This window comes from Hemibagrus wyckioides, linkage group LG27 (genome assembly GCF_019097595.1).
Source record: "Hemibagrus wyckioides isolate EC202008001 linkage group LG27, SWU_Hwy_1.0, whole genome shotgun sequence".
NCBI lineage: Eukaryota > Metazoa > Chordata > Actinopteri > Siluriformes > Bagridae > Hemibagrus > Hemibagrus wyckioides.
The window spans coordinates 9,730,631-9,754,269 of record NC_080736.1 but is presented as its reverse complement, the minus strand read 5'-3'; the positions used below and the strand labels follow the sequence as shown (position 1 = coordinate 9,754,269).

General features: G+C 38.6%; 1 protein-coding gene across 2 annotated transcripts in view; it reads right to left on the bottom strand.

Moving 5' to 3' along the window:
* Nucleotides 1–1,284: 1,284 nt before the first annotated feature.
* The window catches only part of kcnq1.1 (potassium voltage-gated channel, KQT-like subfamily, member 1.1), a 35,845-nt gene continuing 13,490 nt past the window's right edge, over nt 1,285–23,639 (bottom strand). The window contains exons 3-17 of one of the 2 annotated variants that reach the window (XM_058381985.1): nt 22,805–22,931; nt 22,582–22,660; nt 22,375–22,471; nt 22,137–22,277; nt 21,931–22,041; nt 21,757–21,852; nt 21,537–21,653; nt 20,605–20,740; nt 20,379–20,444; nt 19,533–19,662; nt 8,883–8,958; nt 7,326–7,420; nt 7,043–7,089; nt 6,526–6,587; nt 1,285–2,127 (exon numbers count right to left, since the gene is read on the bottom strand). In XM_058381985.1, the coding sequence (XP_058237968.1) occupies nt 1,933–2,127; nt 6,526–6,587; nt 7,043–7,089; nt 7,326–7,420; nt 8,883–8,958; nt 19,533–19,662; nt 20,379–20,444; nt 20,605–20,740; nt 21,537–21,653; nt 21,757–21,852; nt 21,931–22,041; nt 22,137–22,277; nt 22,375–22,471; nt 22,582–22,660; nt 22,805–22,931 (1,575 nt within the window). In that variant the 3' untranslated portion in view covers nt 1,285–1,932. Of the gene's footprint in view, nt 2,128–6,525; nt 6,588–7,042; nt 7,090–7,325; nt 7,421–8,882; nt 8,959–19,532; nt 19,663–20,073; nt 20,128–20,378; nt 20,445–20,604; nt 20,741–21,536; nt 21,654–21,756; nt 21,853–21,930; nt 22,042–22,136; nt 22,278–22,374; nt 22,472–22,581; nt 22,661–22,804; nt 22,932–23,639 lie in introns of both variants that reach the window. The other variant, XM_058381986.1, reaches the window with a different exon arrangement.

The window sequence follows — 23,639 nt, the reverse complement described above, 5'->3', positions numbered from 1 at the left end:
AGGCCTGCCCTCCATGCTGCCTACCCGCTCTGTTGTCCTCTTGCCTTTACTGTTGACACAGTTGTCTTGTTGCAGGGTAGCAAAGTCTAAAGAACAGTCAGTGCTCTGGCCATGCTTGGCTCTTGTCACTCACTCACCTTCTGTGCTCTATTTTTTAAGAATTTAAACCCTTCTGTGTTGAGAGTCAGCCGTGTCAGGACTACATGCTTTAAATGCTTTTGAGTCATTATGAAAGAGGGTTATATAAGAGGCTTGAGCCATGCTTGTCTTGTGCTTTTATACACACAGATATGTATGTATTATCAGCAGATTAGGGAATACTGATTAGAAGAAACATAAAAAAAAAAAGAAAAGTCGAATAAGTATTGCAGGAAATAATTTTGTCTAAACCTCAGAAAGAAACAGCTGATATTAGTCACTATGAGGAAGTAAGTCATGTGAAGTTATTTTCTGATGATACTGCAACGGTCAGTATCATATTGACTTTATATGCTTCGGATCAGCACTTAATAGTTTATATAGTAATGTGTTTTGTAAAAAAAGGAGAATTAACAATTATTTTGAGGAAAACAAAATCTGGCGTAACTTTTAACCCAAAGTTTTTTTTCATGAAGTGAGTTTTAAGAAACTGCTTCCAAAAAGTCTTAAAAATGACTAGTTACTGGTTTCTAAATCGTGAAATGTGTTTACTCCATCCAACAGAGTTTCTTCAAACTTGATTAGGTCAAAGTGGTTTGGACAGTTGTTCTTAAGTTGAAACTTTCTAAACTAGATACTAGATACCTTAAGAAACAAGATAATTCCCTATTTGAAAAATCAGTTCACTATAACTATACATGAGCAGTTTGTGAAAGCATTGGTTATACATCTTACTGGCAACTCTAGTCAATATGATAAGCAATAATTAAAAGAAGCAGAGGAATGGCCATGTTCCTTCACAAGAGAGGGTCAGGGGGTGCACATGAAGTCATCTCCATAGAAACAAGCCCCTTCACCCAAAAGAGCAGAGGTATCGGAGAGAGGTCACAGGTCATGGTGCTGTCCATATGGTCGTGTGCTGCGTAAGTCATTGATCTGTCAGGATACACTAAAGGAATTCAAGCGTAGCTGAAAGACTTTTTAGAAAAAGGATTACAACCGTTCCTGAATGCCATAAATGCCTCCACATCACCATCGAACCGGCAAAAAGATATATGGGTATGGCCCAGAAAAGAGCGGGAAACCCACAGACACACCACAGAAACAGTTTCAAGATGAGACCTCACTGAACAAAATAATACAAACAAATTCATTAGTGATAGTTAATATTTATTAATGAGAACAGAAAAAAGAGCATGTATAAAAATCAAAAAAAGAATTTAGCAGTGTTGCTTCTGGAATATACCAGTAAACAACACCTGGCTCATTATTTGAACAACACTAATACTTTAGCATGTGAAAGAAAATCAGTACAAGTATGCATGTATACATTTGTGAATCAATGTATACATGCCTTAATAAATAAAGTAGATTTCAAATGTACAGATTGCAAAACCACCCCAAATGACTGGATCTAATAAATATTTATGCAACCATTTGGATGTGCATAGCTTGCCACAAGCTTCCCCGTACCTTGCATCAAAACCTAACAAAAAACCCTGATTTAATTTTAATCAGTAAATGAAGAAACTGAAGTAATTAAAAATGATCTCACATATTTTTCCTTATACAGTAAACACACCAAGCCAAAACAGTAATCCACGTCATACTATGTGCATGAGAGATTACATCTTTTTAAATTCATCTTACAAGTGACTTGATATGATTGGTCCACCTGAGTAAATCTAATCAAGCTCTGACTCAGTGTTCTTTTGTCTGTGTCTACTCTTCTCCAACACAAACCTCACCCCACTCAAGGCACTTGATTCAGTTGTTTTTGGGAGCTGCTTCAGCTCAGGAGCTGTCCTCGAGGGCAGATGGACATGGGGTGGAGAGCTGGTCATACGTGGGCAGACTGAGGTCGCGTGTTAGCATGTGGGCCCTTTCACCCTGTGTTGCTCCTGCCACACTGCTCACATCACTCTCCCTCTTCAGCAGGAGGTTCATAGAGTCCACAATGCGGTTTAGTGTCTTGTCCATGTGTAAGATCTGAAAACAAGACATGAGATGTAAAGTTAGACCTCGGCTAATCTTTAGGAATATAACCTGTTGAGATACTCTGAGGTAAAGTACATTACCTCTAATACAAAATAGCTAGATATGTAGGTTTTTGACAAGATCTTTGAACAAATTCTGTAACAAGCATCCATCTAATCATTTTCTAAGCTTTGAGGTTCTGGATGGTCTCACATAGACACTCATAGACACTTGCACTAAATTGGAAAACAATTTAGTAGAGATTTAGTAAAAATCACCTGAATACTGTAGATCTGTACATGTACTCCTGCTGTAATCATAAACACCACCCTATGCTCATCCTAGAACTCCTATTTATAATATGTTTATACTAAACACTCAGTACTGTTTGACATTAAAGTATACTGTAAATGAGTAATGATTTATAATGTCACCCAGAAGCAGTCTGGTTCCTCTTGAGCTTTCTTCCTCATGTCAACTCAGGGAGTTTTTCCTTGTCATTGTTACCTCTGGCTTTGCTTACTAGAAATCTAAATATAAATCTACATCCGGATTTCTGTAAAGCTGCTTTGTGACAAGGTCTTAGGCCCTATACAAATAAAATAGAATTAAACAGGACATTGTGGTTTCAGGCACATTCATTATGTATTCTGAATTCTCCTGAAGCCCAGGAAGCTGATAACAGACAGATGAAAAATATTGTAATCTCTCTCTCTCGCACATTTTTTGTTGCAGGGACACTAGCAATCTAATAACCTTGTGGAGATACCTAAATTTTACATTTATACCACTAAGCAATTGAGGGTTATGGGCTTTGCTCAGGGGCCCAGCAGTGGCAGCTTGGGGGAGCCAGGATTCAAACTCACAACCTTCCCATCAGTAGTCCAATGCCTTAACAACTAAGCTATCACATCCCTAGAAACAGATAATATAAGCTATCACATCCCTAGAAACAGATAATACTACTATAACCTACTATAACCATCTATTATAAAATAGGTTTTTAAAAACAATGCAGAAACATTATTTTACAGTCTGTTCATTTTAATACAATGGACAATTTGTTGTATGATGGTTGCTGAATTAGTCATTTTAGTTATTCCAGTACTTCCAGTGAGTGCTGGTTTTGTTGACATTCCCAAACTGTTAACACTTTATCAGAATTTAACACAAAAAATCCCTTTATGTATCTGTCATTCATATCATACCATAGTTCCCATTTCAGAAGCATATCATCATTTATACCTACTTGGCATATAATGCTTAGGATTGTAAAGATAAAGTACATCCAATGACTATGGTGCCTTCTTTTCTTCCTAATTAATTTGTCCAGACATGAATCAGCGACATATTACCGTTACATGTTTAGATGCATATGGAGATATACTGCTGTGAGGTTGAGTGTCCTTCCATGTTAAGTAATCTCTGGAGCCGAGTCCATCTCCACCCTATTACAAATCACCAGATGACAACATGTCTCTGAGCAACAACATAGTTTATATCGAGGTAGCGTTAAGGCACACACTCGCAAACACATTCACAAACACACGCAGCCATCCACATGGCATGGGACTTGACATGTAAACATGTACAAGCTCTCCCACGTAGACGCAGATATACAAATATACACCCTTCTAACCATGGAGAGACAAAACCCCAGCTCTAATGGAGTGGAATGAGACTGCTGGATATGATTGCTTACAGCTGAGAGCTGACAGGAACACATCTGCCATTGCAAAGAATTTTACTTGTTATTTATAATCGTATATATTATGTAGTCATCTATTTTAAAACAGATGTTTACAAGTTGTGTATGAAATCATATCCTATGACCTAAAAATATTATATATACTAATCTAGACAATAATTATGAATCATGACAAATTGAAATAGTGACCTCTGTTTAGCTATGTAAAGAACATTATGCTAAAAGTGCACATTGGATCCAAATTTGTCATGTTGCACTACACTCTTCTCGGTCAATCAGAGCGCCACATAGAGTGACATGGACGTCTGTGAGCTTGTGTATGTGGCAGCTGACAGTTACTGCTTTCCTCTGAATGTGTTCAGCTGCCCTGTGAAATAACAGAGATTCGGTAAGAAAAACGTGACAGTTGCTGGTTTCAAATGTCTCAGAAGAAGCACATGCTAGCTTTTACCCTCCCAGGTTGCCATGCGTCCTTTTTAGTTTATTGTGATACAGTTTTGACACGGGGTCAGAAGAGGGAAAATGGATGCAGTACTATTATCCCCTCTGTTCTGTGGTGCATGGAGAGGTTTGTGCAATAAATGTCTGCTGAAACAAACTTTGTTGGACAAATGGATTTTAGCATACTACATTTGTAGTCAGACAGTTATGTACACACAAACGTAGTGTAGAATAATATACAAGTATGGGACTTCATAAATAACATGGGCTGGCTGGCAGAAATGGACTTCTCCATAGGTTTAATTCTACAGACGTGCGTATGTAATATATATAAATATAATTTAAAAAAAAAAGGCCCTCATGCTCATAATGAACACCTTTTTAAAATACTCCGTACTATATGACTCATTTAGAAGAGAACTGGCTCTATTTTTGTGTCTGGTTCCTCTCATGTCAACTCAGGCATGTCTTCCACAGCGTCATATGAAATACAATAGGAGGCATAATAATCAGGAACAAAGTGCACTACTTTCTAAATAATTATGTTTTTTCATCATTACTTTCCCCTCAAATTGCAGCTGACACTCAAAGTTTTACCAAAGTTTGGGAGAAACATCAGAAAGTTGTATGTTCACTGACAGAAAGAATGGGTTCTTCTGTTTGCTGTACTTGTTATTCAGGAAGGGACACGACATAATTACGTGTTTTAAACAATTGTTAAAAAAAAATTAGGAAGCACAAATTGTGCTGCTTATCCGTCTTCCCGTTAGTGAGTGTGTTCCCATGTGTACGTGTAATCTTTTTAGGCTTAAGTCTATACAAGGAGAGTATTATAAGCCTAAAACCTAATGCTTTCACAACAGTACCGGAGTTATTAATGGCTAGTAAAATTTGGTTTTAGTGCTCCCGATCAATATCCAAACTAATCATCACTGGACAAACGTTTCACCACTGGAGCTGAATGTGTTTATATACAAATCTATGATCATACTCAATATTTCTACATGTTGTGCATAGTTTTCTATGGCTATATAATATGAGTGTGATATCTCGTGTAATATGTCTTTGTCCCACATACTGTAATGCCGGTATCACAGTGGGTGGCAGAGCAGAATACAACGAGCAAGTCAGAGGAATGCCTCAGGCGCCTGCTTGCCTAAAAAGCTCCAGCTATTTGTTCCTGTTTATGTCCACACTGTCTGCTTCCTGTTTACCAATGTACTATGGAAAGAAGAGCAATAGATTGTGGGGTGGGTCATCCTGTCATCACTGGACAACAGTCAACACAGTCTATGTGGTAACTAAAAAATGAGTCGTTATGGAGTAAAAAACTAGGCAAACACATCTGGTCTGCTACTGCAGCTTATGTGATACTGAGAGAGAATAAGTGAATTAATTGCTAATTCAGCGTGCTAGGTATACCAAACCCCCCAGTGCACTCAGTGGTCAATGAAAAGTTTTTTCATTACCTGACTTAAAAAAAACATGCATGTTGTCTTAGGAATACTTTTTGATGCAACTTATCGGTATTCATTTGAATCATTATAGGCATGGTATTTAGACAGTCAGAAGGATACAGAAAGATGACTACATTGCATTGGATTACATTACATTTACATGACTACAGAGAAAAGGAGAGTATATGAGACACTGAGTGGGAATGCAGGGCAGACAGAAGCAGGGGGTGGAGGGTGGGGGGAGTACGTCAGTAAGTGTGTGTTTTCCCCGGAGTTCATGTCTGGGATAAAAAAGTGTTTGTAAAGGGATTTAGGGCCAGAGTGGCAAATGAACAGGAGCATAGTGAGTGTTTGTAAAGCTCCTGAGTCCCTGGCTGTCAGTCAAGTCAGTTAAGAGGCTACACACACACTCTCTCACACACATACACACACACACACACACACACATACACAAATGTTTGTTAAAGTATTTTTGTGAGGACTTTCCACTGACATATATTTTTTTTATAACAGCCAATTAAATGCTACACCATAACCTATTCCTAATCTTAACCTGTGAAACCAAATAGAAATGTCTTGGCCCTGATTATTCTGTAAAAAAGCACAACAACAACAACAACAAACTACGGTGTCAGCTGTTGTGGGGAACACGGTCAGAGACTGAAGAAGAATTTCAAGTGTGAGTCACTTCAAAATGAAAATGACTTTCCCACCATGTTTTCCCAGAGGCACAAAGAGGAATTAATATGAACATTGGCGCTAAATTTAGGATCGTAATCTGAAAACAAAAATGCAAGGCCTTACCTTGTCCTCCATCCTTTTGAGTCGGGAGCCAATTGTATTTGTGCCTTTATCTCTAGCTCTCTCTGAAACAAAAAATTAAATAATCATAATCCATGAGGTGAAGGTGCTGATCCTGTTCATGATGTATCATTAATTATTACAAACGGAAAGAATAATAGTTTATGTCTTTTTGTCTTCTTGATTCTAAATGTTATTGATTTTTCTACATGCAGGCATGCAAAATTAATGAATAAACTTGGTAAAAATTCATATGACTCTAAGAACAATACATTTGGTAATTTTTTTTTTCCAAAAGGGAATAAAGTATTAAATTAAATCGGAAAATATCTCAATAAAAGTTTAGTTTGTATATTTCAAAAAATATTCAATCCAATGGCAAATCTGGTATAATGATAGCTTTTGCATTTATTCTGTAGTCTGTTGGTGTTATACACAATGCCTTAAGCCTTCCTAGTATAAATAAAAAAATAGATATGTTCTCTTTATTGTGACAAAGAAAGAGTACTACAAACTTTACCTGAGCTTGTCTGGAACAAGGACAGTTTCCCCAAACTCTGATCCAGTCTATGGAAGGCAGATAAAGCAGATTAATTAGTGTGATATATATTCATTTTTCTAATTATCCGTCCAGAAGTAACATACTTCAAATTAGTATACTTTTTTTTTTTTTTAATGGCTTAATGTTATAATGTAGAACAGTTATAAAAACCTCCAAAGTTTTTAGATCTGGAGCATTTATTTCACAGAAATTTGTGAAAAGTGAAGTGAAGTTGAAAGTGAAGTTGGCTGCAGTATCCCACCTCCTCTGCAGCTCCTTGATGCGCACCATGAGGTTGACATGGCCTTGAGAGTACTGCTCGATCACATCTCTGACATCATATGGTTTACGTGCTTGCTGCAAACACACAAACATGGTCAGTGGCGTGTTTCTACTTGTCTTTCCTTATATTATAAGTTCAGCACAAGGAAACCCTTGTATTACAAAAATAAATGGCATTCAGGTAGCAAAACTAAACACATAAGCGCACGAGAAAATGAGTAAATGACTGCGTAATTATGAACATTACATAAACTTTCATCACCTCATATTTATCCTGCTGTAGATCAAAGAGCACTAAGACCTCTATGCTTTGGGTTTAGCTTTGAAGAAAAGCCACCCACATGAGCCGACACCAAACGTTCATATTGATCAAGCACTCAAGCACTGATTCCTCGCTTTTGAACCTGATTAGACCTGCACTCTGACACCCTGAGCTGTTTGACTTTATTTGATGACTCCAAGCAACATGTGGAGAATGTGGGAAGTCACATGTTTGTTATGAGGCTTCAGTTGCTTAAGCAAAAAAAATGCAAACATTCACACATCTCTGGTAAAAGAACTCCCAAGTCAGACAGGAGTAAATCTGCTCAAAGAAGAGCAAACATTAGTCATGAAACTGGCTGCCAGTGTCTGACACACGGTCATGATTATGTGTTTGGTGTCACAAGAGTGTGTGAGAGGTGGAGGGGAGGAGGGGTGAGGGGATTTCAGAGACATGTAAGTGTGGTAAGCCAAAGGCAAATGAAAGGACTCTGAGAGGGAAGGAGGACAAAGATAGAAAGCGCAACAGAAAAAGGACCAGTGGTCGAGTGTCTAATAGAAGAGGGTGAAGAGTGTGTGGGATGCAAATTTGACATCAACACAAATGTGTGTGCAGTTGGATGTAATATGTCCAAACAAACTAGAACTTTGAGTATTTTGTTTGTTTGGCCTGCAGAATTTAATGGATCCAGTGAGATTAAAGAAAAAAAGCTGTATGTTTGACCACTCAACAGTTACTGCACAACATTAAATCTGCAGCCAATCATAGCAGTCATTTCTTAGCAGTTATTTCCAGTCTGTCTATATTCTAATATTTCTGAATGCTCGCTGGCACAAAACTCACTTTACATATTCACTCACTTTTATTAGGAACACTTGTATTGAGAGACTGGAAAAAGACTTAAGCTGCCTTTTAGGAGGTGCTGCCTTTCTGCCCTCAAGCCAGAAACCAGTACATGCTGTGTGTTACAAATATAATACAAATAGAAAAGCAGTTTTCTGTTGCCATGGATAAAGACCTTTTAGGATGAGGCCAGCTCTTCAACAGGCACCGAGAGAGACATTAAACCCCAATTACATTGGAACTCCTCATGGAGGCGCAATTACAGTTTATAATTACTCACATTATGGTGATAAGTGATCTGACCTTAACACTGAAATCCCACAGCCAAGAGCTCAGCACGAGATATAAAGTTACCTGCCCCCACTGCAAGGGGATTTCTAATTTCAGGGTACAATTTATTGGGAGGTAAAAATAAAATTAAGTCAGTCTTACCTGGAACCTTTTTTTGGCCACAAAATAGCGCATTCTCTGGATCACTTTAATAGCCGCCCGGTGGGTTTCTCGCAACCTGTGTATTAATGGGTGACCAAAAGGATGAGGAACAGAAAGGGAGAAATGACACATTACAGTTAGAGATAAGAATGTACGATTAAATAAGATTCTCAAAGCTTTAGTGTGTCTGAGAGAATAAAAAGGACAGCATGAACAAAAACACTGTTTCACTTATACTCGTGCTTTGGGGGGTGTTTGAAATCATGCCAGACTAATGCATGGTTTGGGTCCTTTACAACTTACAGAGAAGACGAGGAAGACAATAAGGCTGTAAAGTGCCACTGGCATCATGAAGATAATAGTTCCAAAGCACCGAATGCACTCTTGACACAAGCCATGCTATACCATTTGCAAAACAATCCTCTCCGGCTTGGGAAAGGCCCTCAGGTGCATCTTGGAGGATTTAATACAGAGGCTTTTAATGCTGATGAGCCCAGGTAATGACTCAGGCAGGGGTTGTGACCAGGACATGGACCAAACACAACCCTGATGCTGTCAGCCTTAGAGGATTTTGAAAGGGTTGTGTGTGAATGGGAGTGTGGCTGGGGTGAGATTTGCATCCTGTAGATGACCTGCATGTAGATCCCCTGTATAAAGGGATAGATGACCTACTTGTAGAACCTGTATAAAGAAGCTCTTTAAGTAAATTGAAAATTTGATTTTCTTCATGATAGACCATGCATAAATGTGTTTGTGGTGCTCTATGTGTATTTCTGTTGTCTGTATTTGTGTATCTCCAAAAGAAGGTGATAGTATCAAGCAGGTTGTAAGACATCAGTGACTTAATGTCCATAGCTGCCTGAGGGTGTTTGGTTCCTCAGCACCGGGAAATGGAGCATAACATATGCACGGCTCCAGGCAACAGCAAATAAATGGCTTGTAGCCAGTTCAGGATGTAATCTAGCATCATTCTTGTCTACTAGATATAGCTAATATACCTAAAGTTGAATGCAATTTAAGTTTCTAGATGTAAGGAAAAATACATATGAGCATTCCAATATTTGCCCATGCTTGAAGTTTTAACAGACAAAACCCTTGCTGATGTGGATAGCTAAGTTTGGATAACAAGCTGTCCTAGAGTGCAGTACAATTATTCCAAACAGCACCCTTGGCCCATTTTTCACATTCCACTGTTGGACAAGACATGCATTACATAACTGTCTTTGGGTTATTGAGTCTTCATTCTGACTCACAAAGATGCTGAACGACAGTGACTAACACGAAGACAATACAAAGCATGCCATCACTGTGGGATACAGCTCTGCCACTGACAGCCTTATGATGACCCTGCCGCCTCTACAGATGACAACCACAAGATCATTATGCTCTGGAATCGGACGCTTGTCATTCCAGTAGATTGGCAAATGGTGCTGAGAGTATTTATGTGCGTGGGAGAGTGAGAGAGAGTGAGAGAGATCAGGGGGGAAGAAGAACATGGGAACCAACCCATCTGTCTAGGGGACAGCACCACTTCCTTTCCCCATCCCTGGCTACCAGCATAGCAACGCTAGTCTCATGACCCCATCAGGGTCACCATCTGCCTTTGGTGCTGGCACAAAGCCTGGCTAATGGCAGACACTGGCAAGAAGCTACGCAAAAAGAGGAGAAAGAGATCTCCTGGAACTGATAAAACAAGTAGACAATCGGCAATGGCAGTTTCTCTTCCAGGGGCTGATATCAGTAGCAGACAGATGTGAACAAACCACAGAGTGTCTGGACTAGCAAAAGAGAAGTCAAAGAGGTAAACAACTTTAAGTATTAGTATACGAGAAGAGCTGACTCACCAAGACTGAAGTAAAGCCAAGTTCAAGTAAAGCCAAGTCAAGTTTTATTTATAGTCTACTTTTTATAGGACATTGCCAAAAAGCATTACAGAAAACTGCGTCCAGAGCTCTAATGAGCAAATGAGCGTGAGGGAGAAGCCATTAAGATTTGTTTTAAATAAAAAAAAAGTACATCAAACCCAAGCTGTCACGCTATCTCCCAAAGTCATTTGAAAGTCACGACATGTGTGCTGGATCGCTTGATTGCGTAGATGCTAACGGATGTTGTGTTTGTGTCAATGACAGTCACAAGAAGACCAAATAAAGATCAAAGAGGTGCAGCGTGGGACAGGAAACAGCCACACCATTACTCCCATCAACACCCAATTCGGAACAGCCTGCCCACCTGCGTCCCATGTACAGTGTGTGTTCAACACAACAAGGCACTGTCGGTTTAAACACTGATCTTGTGGTCAGGTTTTTCAGGTTTTTCAGTGCAGAAAGAATAAAAACAAGAAAAATTAGGCTCTGAAATTGGCATTGAATTCCTGACTGGAGCTGTACTGAGGTAAACAATCACAACACTTCAGAGTGGCACCATTAACAAGGAAACGAGGGAAGTAAACATGTTGGCAGGGACAGAGAGGGATTTTCTGCTTGGCTTGTTCAGACTGAGTGATAATGCCACATAACCGCAAGCATCTGCTGACTCTTGAGTTTGCACTAAAAGAAAGCAACAAAAAGTAATATTTGTAATGTTTACTATTTTATTTATCAGGTATTTTCGTTAAGTGGTATTCATGTGAATTTTTTCTCAGAGCTAATTGGACAGTTATCAGGACCAGATAAACAGGAAGGAAAGCAATCAGGTTCTGGAGTTCCTTGTTAATCTTATCATCAAGATAGAGACATTATGCCTGCAGCAGCAATCAGTACATGTACACACACATCCACGGGGACTGAGCACACAAAAACGAACAAACACACAGCTGTGCAGTTATAAAACCATGACGAGGGCTTAAGACAACACAGAGATGTGAACGAATGCTTTTCCGCAAACGCGGAGACAACTGAATAAATAGATGCAACTTTCTTTTATCTTCTCTCTCTACACACCAAAAACCAACACAGTCCTGACTGTAAAGTGTTAATGACACGCAATTTACATCATCAGTCTAAAATGTGAAATACACACTGCTGTGCTCAGCAAAAAACCCTGCATGAATAAGCCAGAATTGAGCAATAAAAGTGTCCTGAAAATGCTTTGTGCCCCAGAATAGATATCACGTGACATGATTCTGTTACTATAGCACCCCCCTTTCTAACACACACACACACACACACACTGCCCCTCCCCCGTCCTTAGCCGTGTCAGAGTGCACTCTTGTCCTCGTTGCTCTGAGTCAAAAGTTGAAGTGCTTTTGTGTGGCTGTGTTGCGCCGCAGGCTTTGGGAGTGCAGTGCTGGGGCACTAAAAGGCTGGAGGCTCTAAGAATAGCCCCCCTGCAGCAGGAGGGGAACAGCACAGCGATTAGCCCCAGTCTGCAGGGATATAGAATGGGGGGGGGGGGGGGAGTCTGGGCTTCTGCTCAATAAAACATGCTAGCCCAAACATCGGCCCACTCGTCTGCTCTCAGCTCAAATGCCTCCATGACGTTTTTATAAGTGTCCAGCACAAGATAAGCACATGCGAGCCTTGGGCTGCCCGATAATCATTGACCAGATGCCGGATCCTGGAGGATCACAGGTCGTGAGTAGGTCCGGCATGCCTAAGGACATCACACACATACACACACATATATACACACACACACATAAACACACGCCCATCGAACAAGGGGTCCCCATGGCTTTAGTCAAGCAAAGATTTCTTTCATCCTGATCATCAAAGGGCCAGACTAGTGCACCCAGTATTAAATATCCTTTAAGGTTGGGATGGAGCACCACAGCGCTGGATTACACCATGACTAAACAGTCAAACCTGCTTCTCCATGCTCCCAAGCCTAGCGACAAACTGACTTTTGCCACGTCTTCAATATGACCAGAAATAACTACAATATTATTGAATGACAACATTAACAATGTTCAAGGATATATCTTTCAAAGCCTGTATATGTGGTATAATAAAATTGGCTGCATTTTGGCTGCAAAAAAACAGAATTTTGTCCTAACTGATACTCTATAATATGTTGATAAACATTAATTCAACAAAAGGTCAATTTTTTTTTACCCTGCTTTTAAAGTCTAATTAATTTTAGTATTTTAACAGAATGATTTAGAATTTTTGATTTTTTAAAAATGTATTTAATATTGAATTTCTTTCTTTCTTTCCTTACATTTTAATTCACATAATATTCACTGAGTTCTCTTCGATTTGAGAAATTAAATCTTACATTTTATGACCTGAGATGTCACTCAGCAACACAATGCTCCCCAACAGTATGCTGCATTTAGTAATGAGAATTATGGCTCTTTTCAGCGACTCTGCAATTGACTAAAGCTCGTAAATTTTAATTTACAAATGAAACCTAAAGAAAACGCCCCCTCAACATTGAATTCCTTCTCATAAAGTCAGAAAGCTTGCCTCAACCCTGAGTTCAGCATGTGTCATCATAGCAACAGAGCTATACACACTGTGAACTGTAAATAATCCTGCATTTTTTTAACTTGTGAATTTATGAGTTTATAGAAGTATTTGCATTGGATTAACACATTAACACATATTGACACATTAGTTGGTTAATTACATAACACTGACAATATCGTTTCTGAGAATATAAGACTTGTTGTGAAGGTTGAAGTTAAAAGTACATTATACAAGTGAAGCTTATAGGCGTCCATATTTCTTTCCACTTTGTAGCAAAAAAAGGTAAAAAAAATTCCAAGCTCGAGATTCCCACTACAGAATTCAGTCACTTACTCACTATTTAAAATCCAAAGCAGCTCTACTAATTTTTATTTCTTGCATATGGATCTACATATTCAATAAAATCTAGTCTGATTAACACAACAATATCATGTCATGTTTGTTATGAAACCTTTCTAAATAAAATGAATAAAAATGTCAATGTGCCTTATATTTGTATTAGTAAATACAGTTAGCATTTAAATATTATTGTGCATACACTGTCTGCACTTAAAATTTGAAGGAGAAGGTTTTGGTCCATTTATCCTGATTACTGTTCACCTTCTCAGTATAATACATTTCACTACACACTATAAGACGCAGAATCAGACCCTGCTGCTGTAGTCAAACACACAACCTAACATTCTCAGCAGAAGCAGCTATAATGTTCAGATTTTGGTAAGACTCACTGGATTCGTTTCAACCATTGTTGTCCTGTATGAAAAATACAATTGTAAATTTTCAGCGTTACAAAGAAAATGTTTATTTAATTATATGTATCACTGACCTGTGTAAATAAATACTGCAGGGCAACAACCAAATAATTAACAACAAACACTCAATGGCCATTTGATTCAAAACAAAATAGTGGTCTCTGACTTTTGCACGGGACAGAATGAGGATCCAAAATCAACCGAAATCCTAGATTAATCTTGATTACAGTATCATTTCTATACTGTTTAAGTTAAAAAGACAGTAGCTAAATTGTTAATAGCAAATAATTAGCTTTAATCCATTACAATTGTTCGTAAAGGAAAAATATATTGAAATCACATTCCCAAACCAGAAAATTCAACAGATTAAGTGAAGTTTTAAATGCATTTTACACTTGAATGACGTTAGCAGGAACTTCAACTGTGTCTTGTAATAATAAAGTTCTAAGCTATGCAATATTTGACCAAGTTTTTACCAAATCTGACAGCATACAAGAGAAAACTCTAGAATTACATGCAATAGTGGATCCTGCTATCTATCTCAATCTGTATCTGTCTTCTCTGTCAGCCCCCTCCTCCCTCTATCTCCCTCTCGCTGTTTCTCCTCGGTCTCTTGTTAGCCCTGACACACTGTAACGAAACGCAATTACTGTTAAAGAGGAAAGAAAGGGTGGCCGTGACGGCCCTGATAAAGAGACTTGTGCTGGCAAGCCGCGCTGAAGAGGCATTAGTGAGCCAACGATCCTGTCCTATTCATCACGCCTCGCACACTCCTGTGCAGTTTTACACACAAACACACATAGGCACACACACACAGCAGTCTAGACAGTGTAGCATATTATGTCCAGACAGTACTGTACATTAGGTCAGCTCTAATAAGGAACTCCAGGAAGGCTATTATTACTGCCATATTTCAAATATAATTACATTATATTAAAAAATTCTAATATCATGATTCTACACAATGTATATTCAGAGGGTCAACTCATTTATTCTTAGTATTTTATTAATGATGTGATGATTTTGGAGATCATTATTCACTCCTGCTGATATTCTATGTATGGCTATTATATTTATCACAGTTTTACTACAACTTGACTGGTCAGTTGAATTGCATAGGTTTTAAAATGACTCCATCCACCATAATGTTTTTTTTTATATAAGAAGGTATTTACTAAATCTAAAATGTATGCATTTAAACAATGGAAGGCATGTTCACATGAAAATAGCTGTAAAATCATGTTGATGTGAAAATAGCTGTATGACATCATTTTTATGTTCTGCTGGTGAAATGGCCTGCACTAAAAATCTCTGTTGACTTCAATGAATATAAACATTGGTACATGTTTGACTAATGTGTGTAATAGGTGAAAAGTTGCATTATATTATAGTAATAAAATTATTATGAGCTGCAAGGGTCTGAAATAAAGGGAATAAAGCCAAACATTATGATACCATTAAATAATCCATGAACTGTAGCAACAGTAACACTACCTTTTATGCTGAAAATGTTTTTAAAAAAAATGTGAACAGCACAAGTCTCACCAAGCCCAGAGGTGATTGTTTCTTACGATAAGAGTGTGTCTAACAAAGCTGCCATTGCAGTCCTAGGCCAGGAGCCCAGTATGACTAGAGCTGCTTGTCAATCAGGCCATTGTTAGAGTGTGTAGAGCTGCAGACAATGGCTCTTTGTCTCAGGGCTAGAGTGGACGACCGGGTCCTGCCTTAGCCACAAGAAGCCCTTCTCTGTTTGCTGAGAATAAATCAATCTTTTGAGCCTTTGGTAAACCACACACCCCAGTGCCACAAGGCAAGAGGAGCCGATCTGAGCAGGAGCAGACGGCCACTCATGCTTTCACTCACTCACTCACTCTGTCATGCACCTGCTTCTGCTGCGATTCCATCTCTTTTCACCTTGGCCATGCCATCAGCTATGAGCTTGCTTTGTCTAACCTATAGGGCACTGCAAAGGCAATGTTAGGTGGGAAACATTCAGGTGTCTCAAAAACATCAGCATCTAAAAGTGATGGCTTCATGGATGCTTAATAAGGTGTTATTATTGACCTTTCTTGAATATATAAATATATGTATGCATTGTATATATTTACTATATTCTGATTATACTCCTCAGTGGTACGAGCTAAAAAATACCCCTATGTGTAAGTGTGCATACTTATGTGTATGAGTGCACACACAAACACACACAAGGGTCGCAGTGGCGTAGCTATGGTATTGTTCTCTCCCCACCCCCAATGCAGGCAAGCTGCTTCAGCTGCAGACACGGGGACGAGGGCTTAGGGCCTCTCTGTCCTCTTAAGTTAACAGGCCAAGGTCAAAGGTCATCACAGGAGAAAGATTATGAGCAACATGCTCAGAGAAGAGAGCAGAAGAGTACATAGGGATAATGTATTTTTAAAAAATAATAATAAGTGAAAAAAGTCTTTGCACGCTCCTTTCAGCCATTTTGAGTGACCTGCTGCTTCAGAGCACACAAACAAATAAACATGCGCTCACACCCACAGTGAGAGAGAAGCAGGAATAAAAGAAAGAGGGAGGAAGAGAGAGAGAGAGCAGGAGTAAAAGAAAAGAAGAGAGACAGCTGTTACCATTGCATCTCAGTGTGAGATGAGTGAAAGCTCATTAAACTTCAAAGATCAAACAGAAGCAGGCAGTGACAAGAAAGCTTTTGTGTCGGAGATGTAATATGTGTGCTTAAGAATGAGATGTGGAACTAAAATCAAATGTCTATCTAAAAGAAAAAATAATCTATACCTACTTTCAGAAATAAATATTTATGTCAAAACATTCCAAAGACAGATTCGGATAAGAAAATGCAAATTTATACGAAAATCTTGAGATTTGATGAAAATGTTATTTCATTATGTTTATCAGTTTATATGAACTGTGTTGCCTTTGTCCTCACATCCATAATTTGTGGTTGGAGGTCAGGGGTAAGCTCTCCATAATCCTAATTCTCCATCTGCCCCACTGTAGCATTTGATATATATATGATATATTTCTTTATTACCAGTGTTCAGTTATCTAAAGTACTACATTTAATTTCACTTACCATTGCTAAATTTTTATTATAGGGACTCAGCACATCTAAACCATTCGAGGAAACCTGGTCAGTATTTTACAACATATTGAGAACAAATCCCTGCTTACAATATATACTATATATTGTTATATACCACTATATAACAATATAAAACATGTTAATTATCATCATCATGGTCACAGCATGCATTTTTTTTTAACATCGCTGTTCTCATATTAATTTATAAATGCATTCATATTATTAATTATATTTGGACTATTGTAAAAGATCTGCAAAGAGAGTTATTCTCCTTAAGAAGAACAGTAAGTGTTGTCAAAGCCTATTGACTCATATTTAATAATAGTAATGATGATAATAATAATAATAAGAAGAAGAAGAAGAAGAAGAATTTACAATGCATATGAACTTTGTCAAATATCCAGAAATATTTCACTAACATTACCAAGATATGAAATAGCCAAGAAAAAATGTTCCTAATGCTAAAAATAACTCAAAACCATATGTTCCCCCTGGTGCTTCCAATAGTCAGAATGATCACTGAACCATACGTACACAAGATTACATAATCTTTCTATTTTTGCTGACTCATGTCCCCCTTGTTCTGGCATTACAGAGCAATTTCGTTCTTTCCAAGTCATTGAAAGTTTGCTTAGTCATTCAAACTTGAACAGGAAAAAATCCCCTGGCAGCTTGGGGGGTTGTACACTTTGTACAACACCACCATGGAGTTAAAGGAAAAATCTCCACTGCCCTCTAGTGGATCGCACCTGCCGCCAGAGAAAACAACGGTCAGTCATATAGGTGGCCACATTCCTACAGCCCATTTGCATTGATTCAAGCATCAGAGTCAGCAAGAGCGATAGCTCCTGACGTCACGTGCCACAAACGGACTGAGACGCTCTGTTCACGAGGCCCCCTTAATGTCTGTAGGAGAAAGGCCATACACAGTCTCTGTGGAACACAAACAGCAAGCAGAGCGTGCACTCCTACCGTTCCACATGCTACATGGCTAATGGGGCGCAGACGTCCAGCTAATAGCCCACTCACAGGCAATCCACACCCATGGGAACGGCAAGGCTCCAGGCACCAGAAATCTGGCCCTTTTTACACAAGTTTAACCCCTAAATAAGTTTGAAAGAGGAGTAATGGTGCTCTCAGGGGGGAATGAAGCTCATTAGGTGTGAAAGCTATAATCATTTACAGATCTTAGCTAAGTTTCAGGAGATTAGCAGATTGCTGAGATATGGACTGATGCTAACCACAGATAATCAGGTATTAAGTGATAAAGCTGGTTACTGTGTACATACCTGATAGCACAGACATGCCGTAAAAGTATTTTTCAGTCATGATTTAAGATCAGCACATAATAAGAAGTGCCTTTTGATGGCTCATTTAGTGCCATGGCAACCAAAGCCAGTTAAATTAATAGTGTAGATCTCTGACAATCATCTATAAGACGCCAGAAGTATAGACCACTTGCAGATGCATACGCGTGCTGCATTTTGCAATTTTATTCATGGCAGTAGTTGTTCCATGGTAAATAACAAGATAATAAGATAATAAAATGTAACTTAACAGCCAAGATAAATAGATATTCTCTTGCTAGCCACTAAGACCAACTTCAATATTGACCTTAATTGGCTTGCTAGGTGGTCATGTAATTCAGCACACTGCAGCCAGCAGGCAAAAACAGTCCGATGTACAATTACATCCACAGTTAGATTTTTTCCTTGTTGACAATGCAAGCCAATTTGTTTTTATTTGCTTTCTATGTGTCTATTTTCCATAAATTTCTTTCCATTTTTCCACAGATTTTCTGCGTTGTTAGCAAGCTAGTGAGCCAACTCTTTGCTAATGGTGTGCCATATTGTTGAGTAACTAAAAATTCTGATTAATTATTGTTTGCAGACCATTCTTTATCTACATTTAGAATTTACTTAAATAACAATAATTTCTTCTAAGTGACAGCTCAGACAGCTAACTATATAATGAGCTCTCAAATGGATACGCCATGTATTTTTATTTTTTGAGCTGCATTTTTTGACTGTGACAATTAGATTGATGTGCTCAAAGCAGTTAGTTGTATTTATTTTTTTTATGTGTATTAATACAATAATGAGTGCACATAATTCATGCTTAGAGGCTTGAATACTTGCGCTGTGCTTCAAATTACATACTAGCACACTAAGTATTTCAGTATACCAGTGATGCCATGACTTAATACATGTAGTATTAAATATTTCCTTAATGTGGAACACTATTTAGGTCTTCTGAACTATACTGAATTCCACTCAATATCCCAAGCGTGATTCTTATTTTCTAAGCAGCACTCATGGATCATCAATCACGTTTACCATATATTGATTCCTGGGCATTCTCTGGGACATAGGCAATGTGGTGCTTATCAGATATGTGTGCTGATACTCACTCTGACACATGAGAGACAGGAAGGAGAAGGATGTCTCTCTCTGCTTCCATTTCCAGGTCATCTGCAAAACTGTTGATCCTCTGCAATTGAGGACGTTGATGCACCTCCAAAAACTCTGACCTTTGCTGTACTATGATTGCACACACATTCACTCTCACTCACAGATTGGGGTTTTTAAGGGGAGATAATAATCATGGTCTGACACATAGGTCTCTGCAAACTGATGAAAGGAACCTGGGAGCTCTGTTTATAACACATATATCACATCCTGCAGTACGAATTTTTCTTTTGGAAGACACTTTTGCAAGGAGATTACCAGACAAAATGCAAATATACTGTTATAAGCAGCTGTTTTAAAAGCCTATTTCTTTTTAAAAAAAATTCTAAACGCCACAAACGTTCACAGTTTTCAGACCAAAAAATAGCACACAAAAGGAGGAAAGTGTCATGACTAAGTATTTCCTCCCTCTCCCTGTACGAACTGTTATTTCTGTGCTATTTAGGTTGGAGTAAACAGGCCTAATAGCTAAGATCAGATTACCTGGAGGAGGGGAGAACTGGAAGGAGGTTATAGAGGTCCAGGACTGCTGTCGTTCTACAAAGGGGAGGGAGTAATACACATTATATCTTTTGTTTTACCTAACCTCTTCACCATATCAGTGCACAGAATTTACCCCAGATGCAAATTTCAGGAACTTTAAATCATATGGCCAAGTCATGCTGCCAAGTGAACAAAAATTATTTAAAAAAAAAGGGGGAGTGTTCAAGCAATGTAAATGCAACACACATAAGACAAAGACCCACACACACCCTGACAGGATTTTGTGGTAGAAGTGTGGTACTAACAGCAAAGACATGCAGCAGCAGACACTAACAGCAGCTCACCAAATCTTCTCTGAGCAACTGCTTTTACTGTGAGCAGAAAACAGAGGGAGAAAAGTGAGGCAGATCATCTCTTTTATAATTGAATGATTCAAGTTGCAAGTACAATGAAAATTGGGGAAAAAATCAAATCAGTAGCTAGAGCTGATTAGTGTAAAAAAAAAGACGGTTATGAAGATATTGATACTACCGGAAGTTTCAGTACTGTACACCGTATCCTGACTTCGGCCATCATCGAACGCAGAGTCAAAGGTGATTGTAGGAATTGTTGGAGAGCTTGGACCATTGTCTTTCTCAGTGGACTTCATCTTTCTTCTCATTTTCACCTAAATAAGCAAATGAGATTTGTAAATATAGGCAGCAGTACACTAGATCAACAGCGACTTGATTAAGAATTCAAACCTTTCCAGAAAATTGGAATGTTACAATTACAGTGAATCAGAGTAGTGGCAGTGTCATCATGAGATGGTCCCCTCACCATTTCTACAATTTTCTCCCTAATTTGGTCTTATCAATTCCCACCCACCAACCAGCTCTCCCCTAATCACAGCTTTTAACCAGGGAGGGTAAGGACTAACATGTGTCTCCTCTGATACATGTTGAACTGGAACTTGTAGGAAAGTGCTATCCATAAATTGAATATTAACCACAATGAAAGTCATTTCCATGCTGTAACATTACAAACCATGTAGAAAGGTTCAGATGAAGTGAACACTGACAATGACTTAAATCCATTCAGCAGTAGTTATAAAAAAAACTGCTGAGCTGTTTGAAATCTTTGTTAAATTGCAAAGCATGCATCGCATGGGACACTCTCCCTATAAATAAAGATATTATCTACTTCATAGTGCAATGGAAAATGAGGTCCTGTTCTACTTAATACTTAACATAAATGTTCCAATGACCCAAGCCAGATTTTTACTGATAATAGGCATGCGGGAAAAAGAAGTACATGACTAATGCTATAATATTTCCAACGGCCAAACAAAAACTCTTTCACTTTATTTTGTGTCTTTCAAGTGATATGGTCCTGTACATCTATGATTTGAAATCAGATTGTGACCCAAACAGAGGGAGAGTTAGGGGTAAATCAGCAAGGTAAAAATAATCCTTCCTACATACAGTTTTTTTTTCCTTAGGACTGGATGCTGTGTGAATCGACGACAGAGGCTTCTTTCTCACAAACATCTTATAGGTGGAAGAGTCCGGGTTTTCTACTGCAAAACATCTCCAAGACGTCTGAAACCGAGTTGAATAAAAGAAAGATGGAAAATAAAATCCACTAACGTTATATCAAAAGAAAACTTTAGTCAAAGATGTATCAAACATATCTCAATCTGACCTGTATAAGACAGGCTGCAGCAGGAATTTGCCTGTTGAAATGCTTCTGTCTCTGTTTCTGCTGCACTTTTAGGGCAAAGCCTGAACCCAGAATGCCCTGCAAAGCATGCTTGTCTATATTATGGTAATTTGCTTTAGGAATAAGACATATGTTGTTGTGAATTCTGTGACTTACAGCAGGCAGAGCAAAAAAGGACATAGCAAAGACGGCAAAACAGGAGCCAATAGTTTTCCCTATCCACGTCTGTGGCACCTTATCCCCATATCCAATTGTGGTCACTGTCACCTAAAGCATGAAAAGAAAAAAAGAAAAATACACAAGCTCTGGGTGGTTTTGGAAAAGATTTGTTTACACAGCTTTCGACTATGAAGGATGCCTACCACTCCCCACCACAGTGCATCAGCATAGCTGGAAAATTCACAGTCTCCACTGCTGTCCACCGCGTCTTTTTCTGCCAGGTACACAAAGTACGAGCAGAAGATCAGACCCAAGAATCCAATATAGAGCGTCGTGATCAGTTCCTGTGAAACATTCATTACAGAGAAATACTTTTCAAGCTGTGTATGTGATAATATATGTGATAATATGTGCAAAAGGTAATGAAAGAGATTCTCCTACCTGGCGATGGATGAAGACCACGGATCCCAGCAGCCTCCAAGTTCCTCCCTGTCGATCCACATGCAACATTCGAAGGATCTGCAAAAAGCGAATGCCTCTGTACCAAAATATGAACAGCAGATCATCAATAACAGGCAAAAGCAAATAATTAAATAAATAAATAAATTTTGTAGTTTTTTTTTTTTAAACAAACTAGATCCTTATTACCTCACAGCAGAAGTTGCAAAGACCTGCCCATTAGAGCCTACTGAAAGAACAATGACCGAGGCCACCACCACAATTAGGTCTGTTGGAAAAATAGCGAAAAACTGGATGGAAATGTAATCAGTGGCAGCAAAACAATCATTAACATGACATAATTATGCAGGCACTTGGAAAATGCCTGTGGGTTGAACATACTAGACAATGAACTCAGTGAATGTGCTCTCACCAATGATAGAGATGGGCTTTCTTGCGAAGCGGAGCCTCCCCAGAATACCCACGTATTTACTGCGGCATCCTGCAGACCACAGCCTCACCACATACTCCACTCCGAAAAATACCACCAACACTATTTCCTAGTAAGAAGAGAGGCATTCACATTTCTAGCCTGCTTAGACAATGGTGGGTTTGATGATTTTGACAATGGGAATTGTTTTGATTATTCAGTTAACTATTCTGGAATTATGGTAAAGTGTGTTTACTCAATTCAGTAACCGCAGTCGCCTGCTACATATTAAGGTAGACAATCTGGTTTCATTTAGTGGAAAAAAAAAAGTTTAAGCTTGATAGTAGTCAGTTGATTTCGACATAGTTTTATATAAATGTATGTTTAAAACCATTGCGAAGGTATTTTCAGGACAACAGCTTATGCAAGGCATCATAAGGCTTTATTCTGGGGGAAAATAAGTATACTGTATACACTCCAAATATTCAATAAGACTCAAAATAATCATTTGCCAGCTACACAATGCATGAAATCATGCAGATACAGGTCAGGAGTTTCACCTAATGTTCACATCAAATATCAGAATGAGGAAAATGTGACCTCAGTGGCATGGATGTTCGTGTCAAATGGGCTGATTTATGCATTTCAGAAACTGCTGATCTCCTGGGATTTTCATGCAAAACAGTCTGCAGAGTTTACACATCATGCAAAAAACATCCAGCGAGCAGCAGTTCTGTGGCCAGAAATGTCATGCTGATGATAGAGTTCTGAGAATGACCAGATGGGTTTGAACTGAAAGTATGGTAAGTCAAGAAACTTACTAGAATAGCTCAAATAA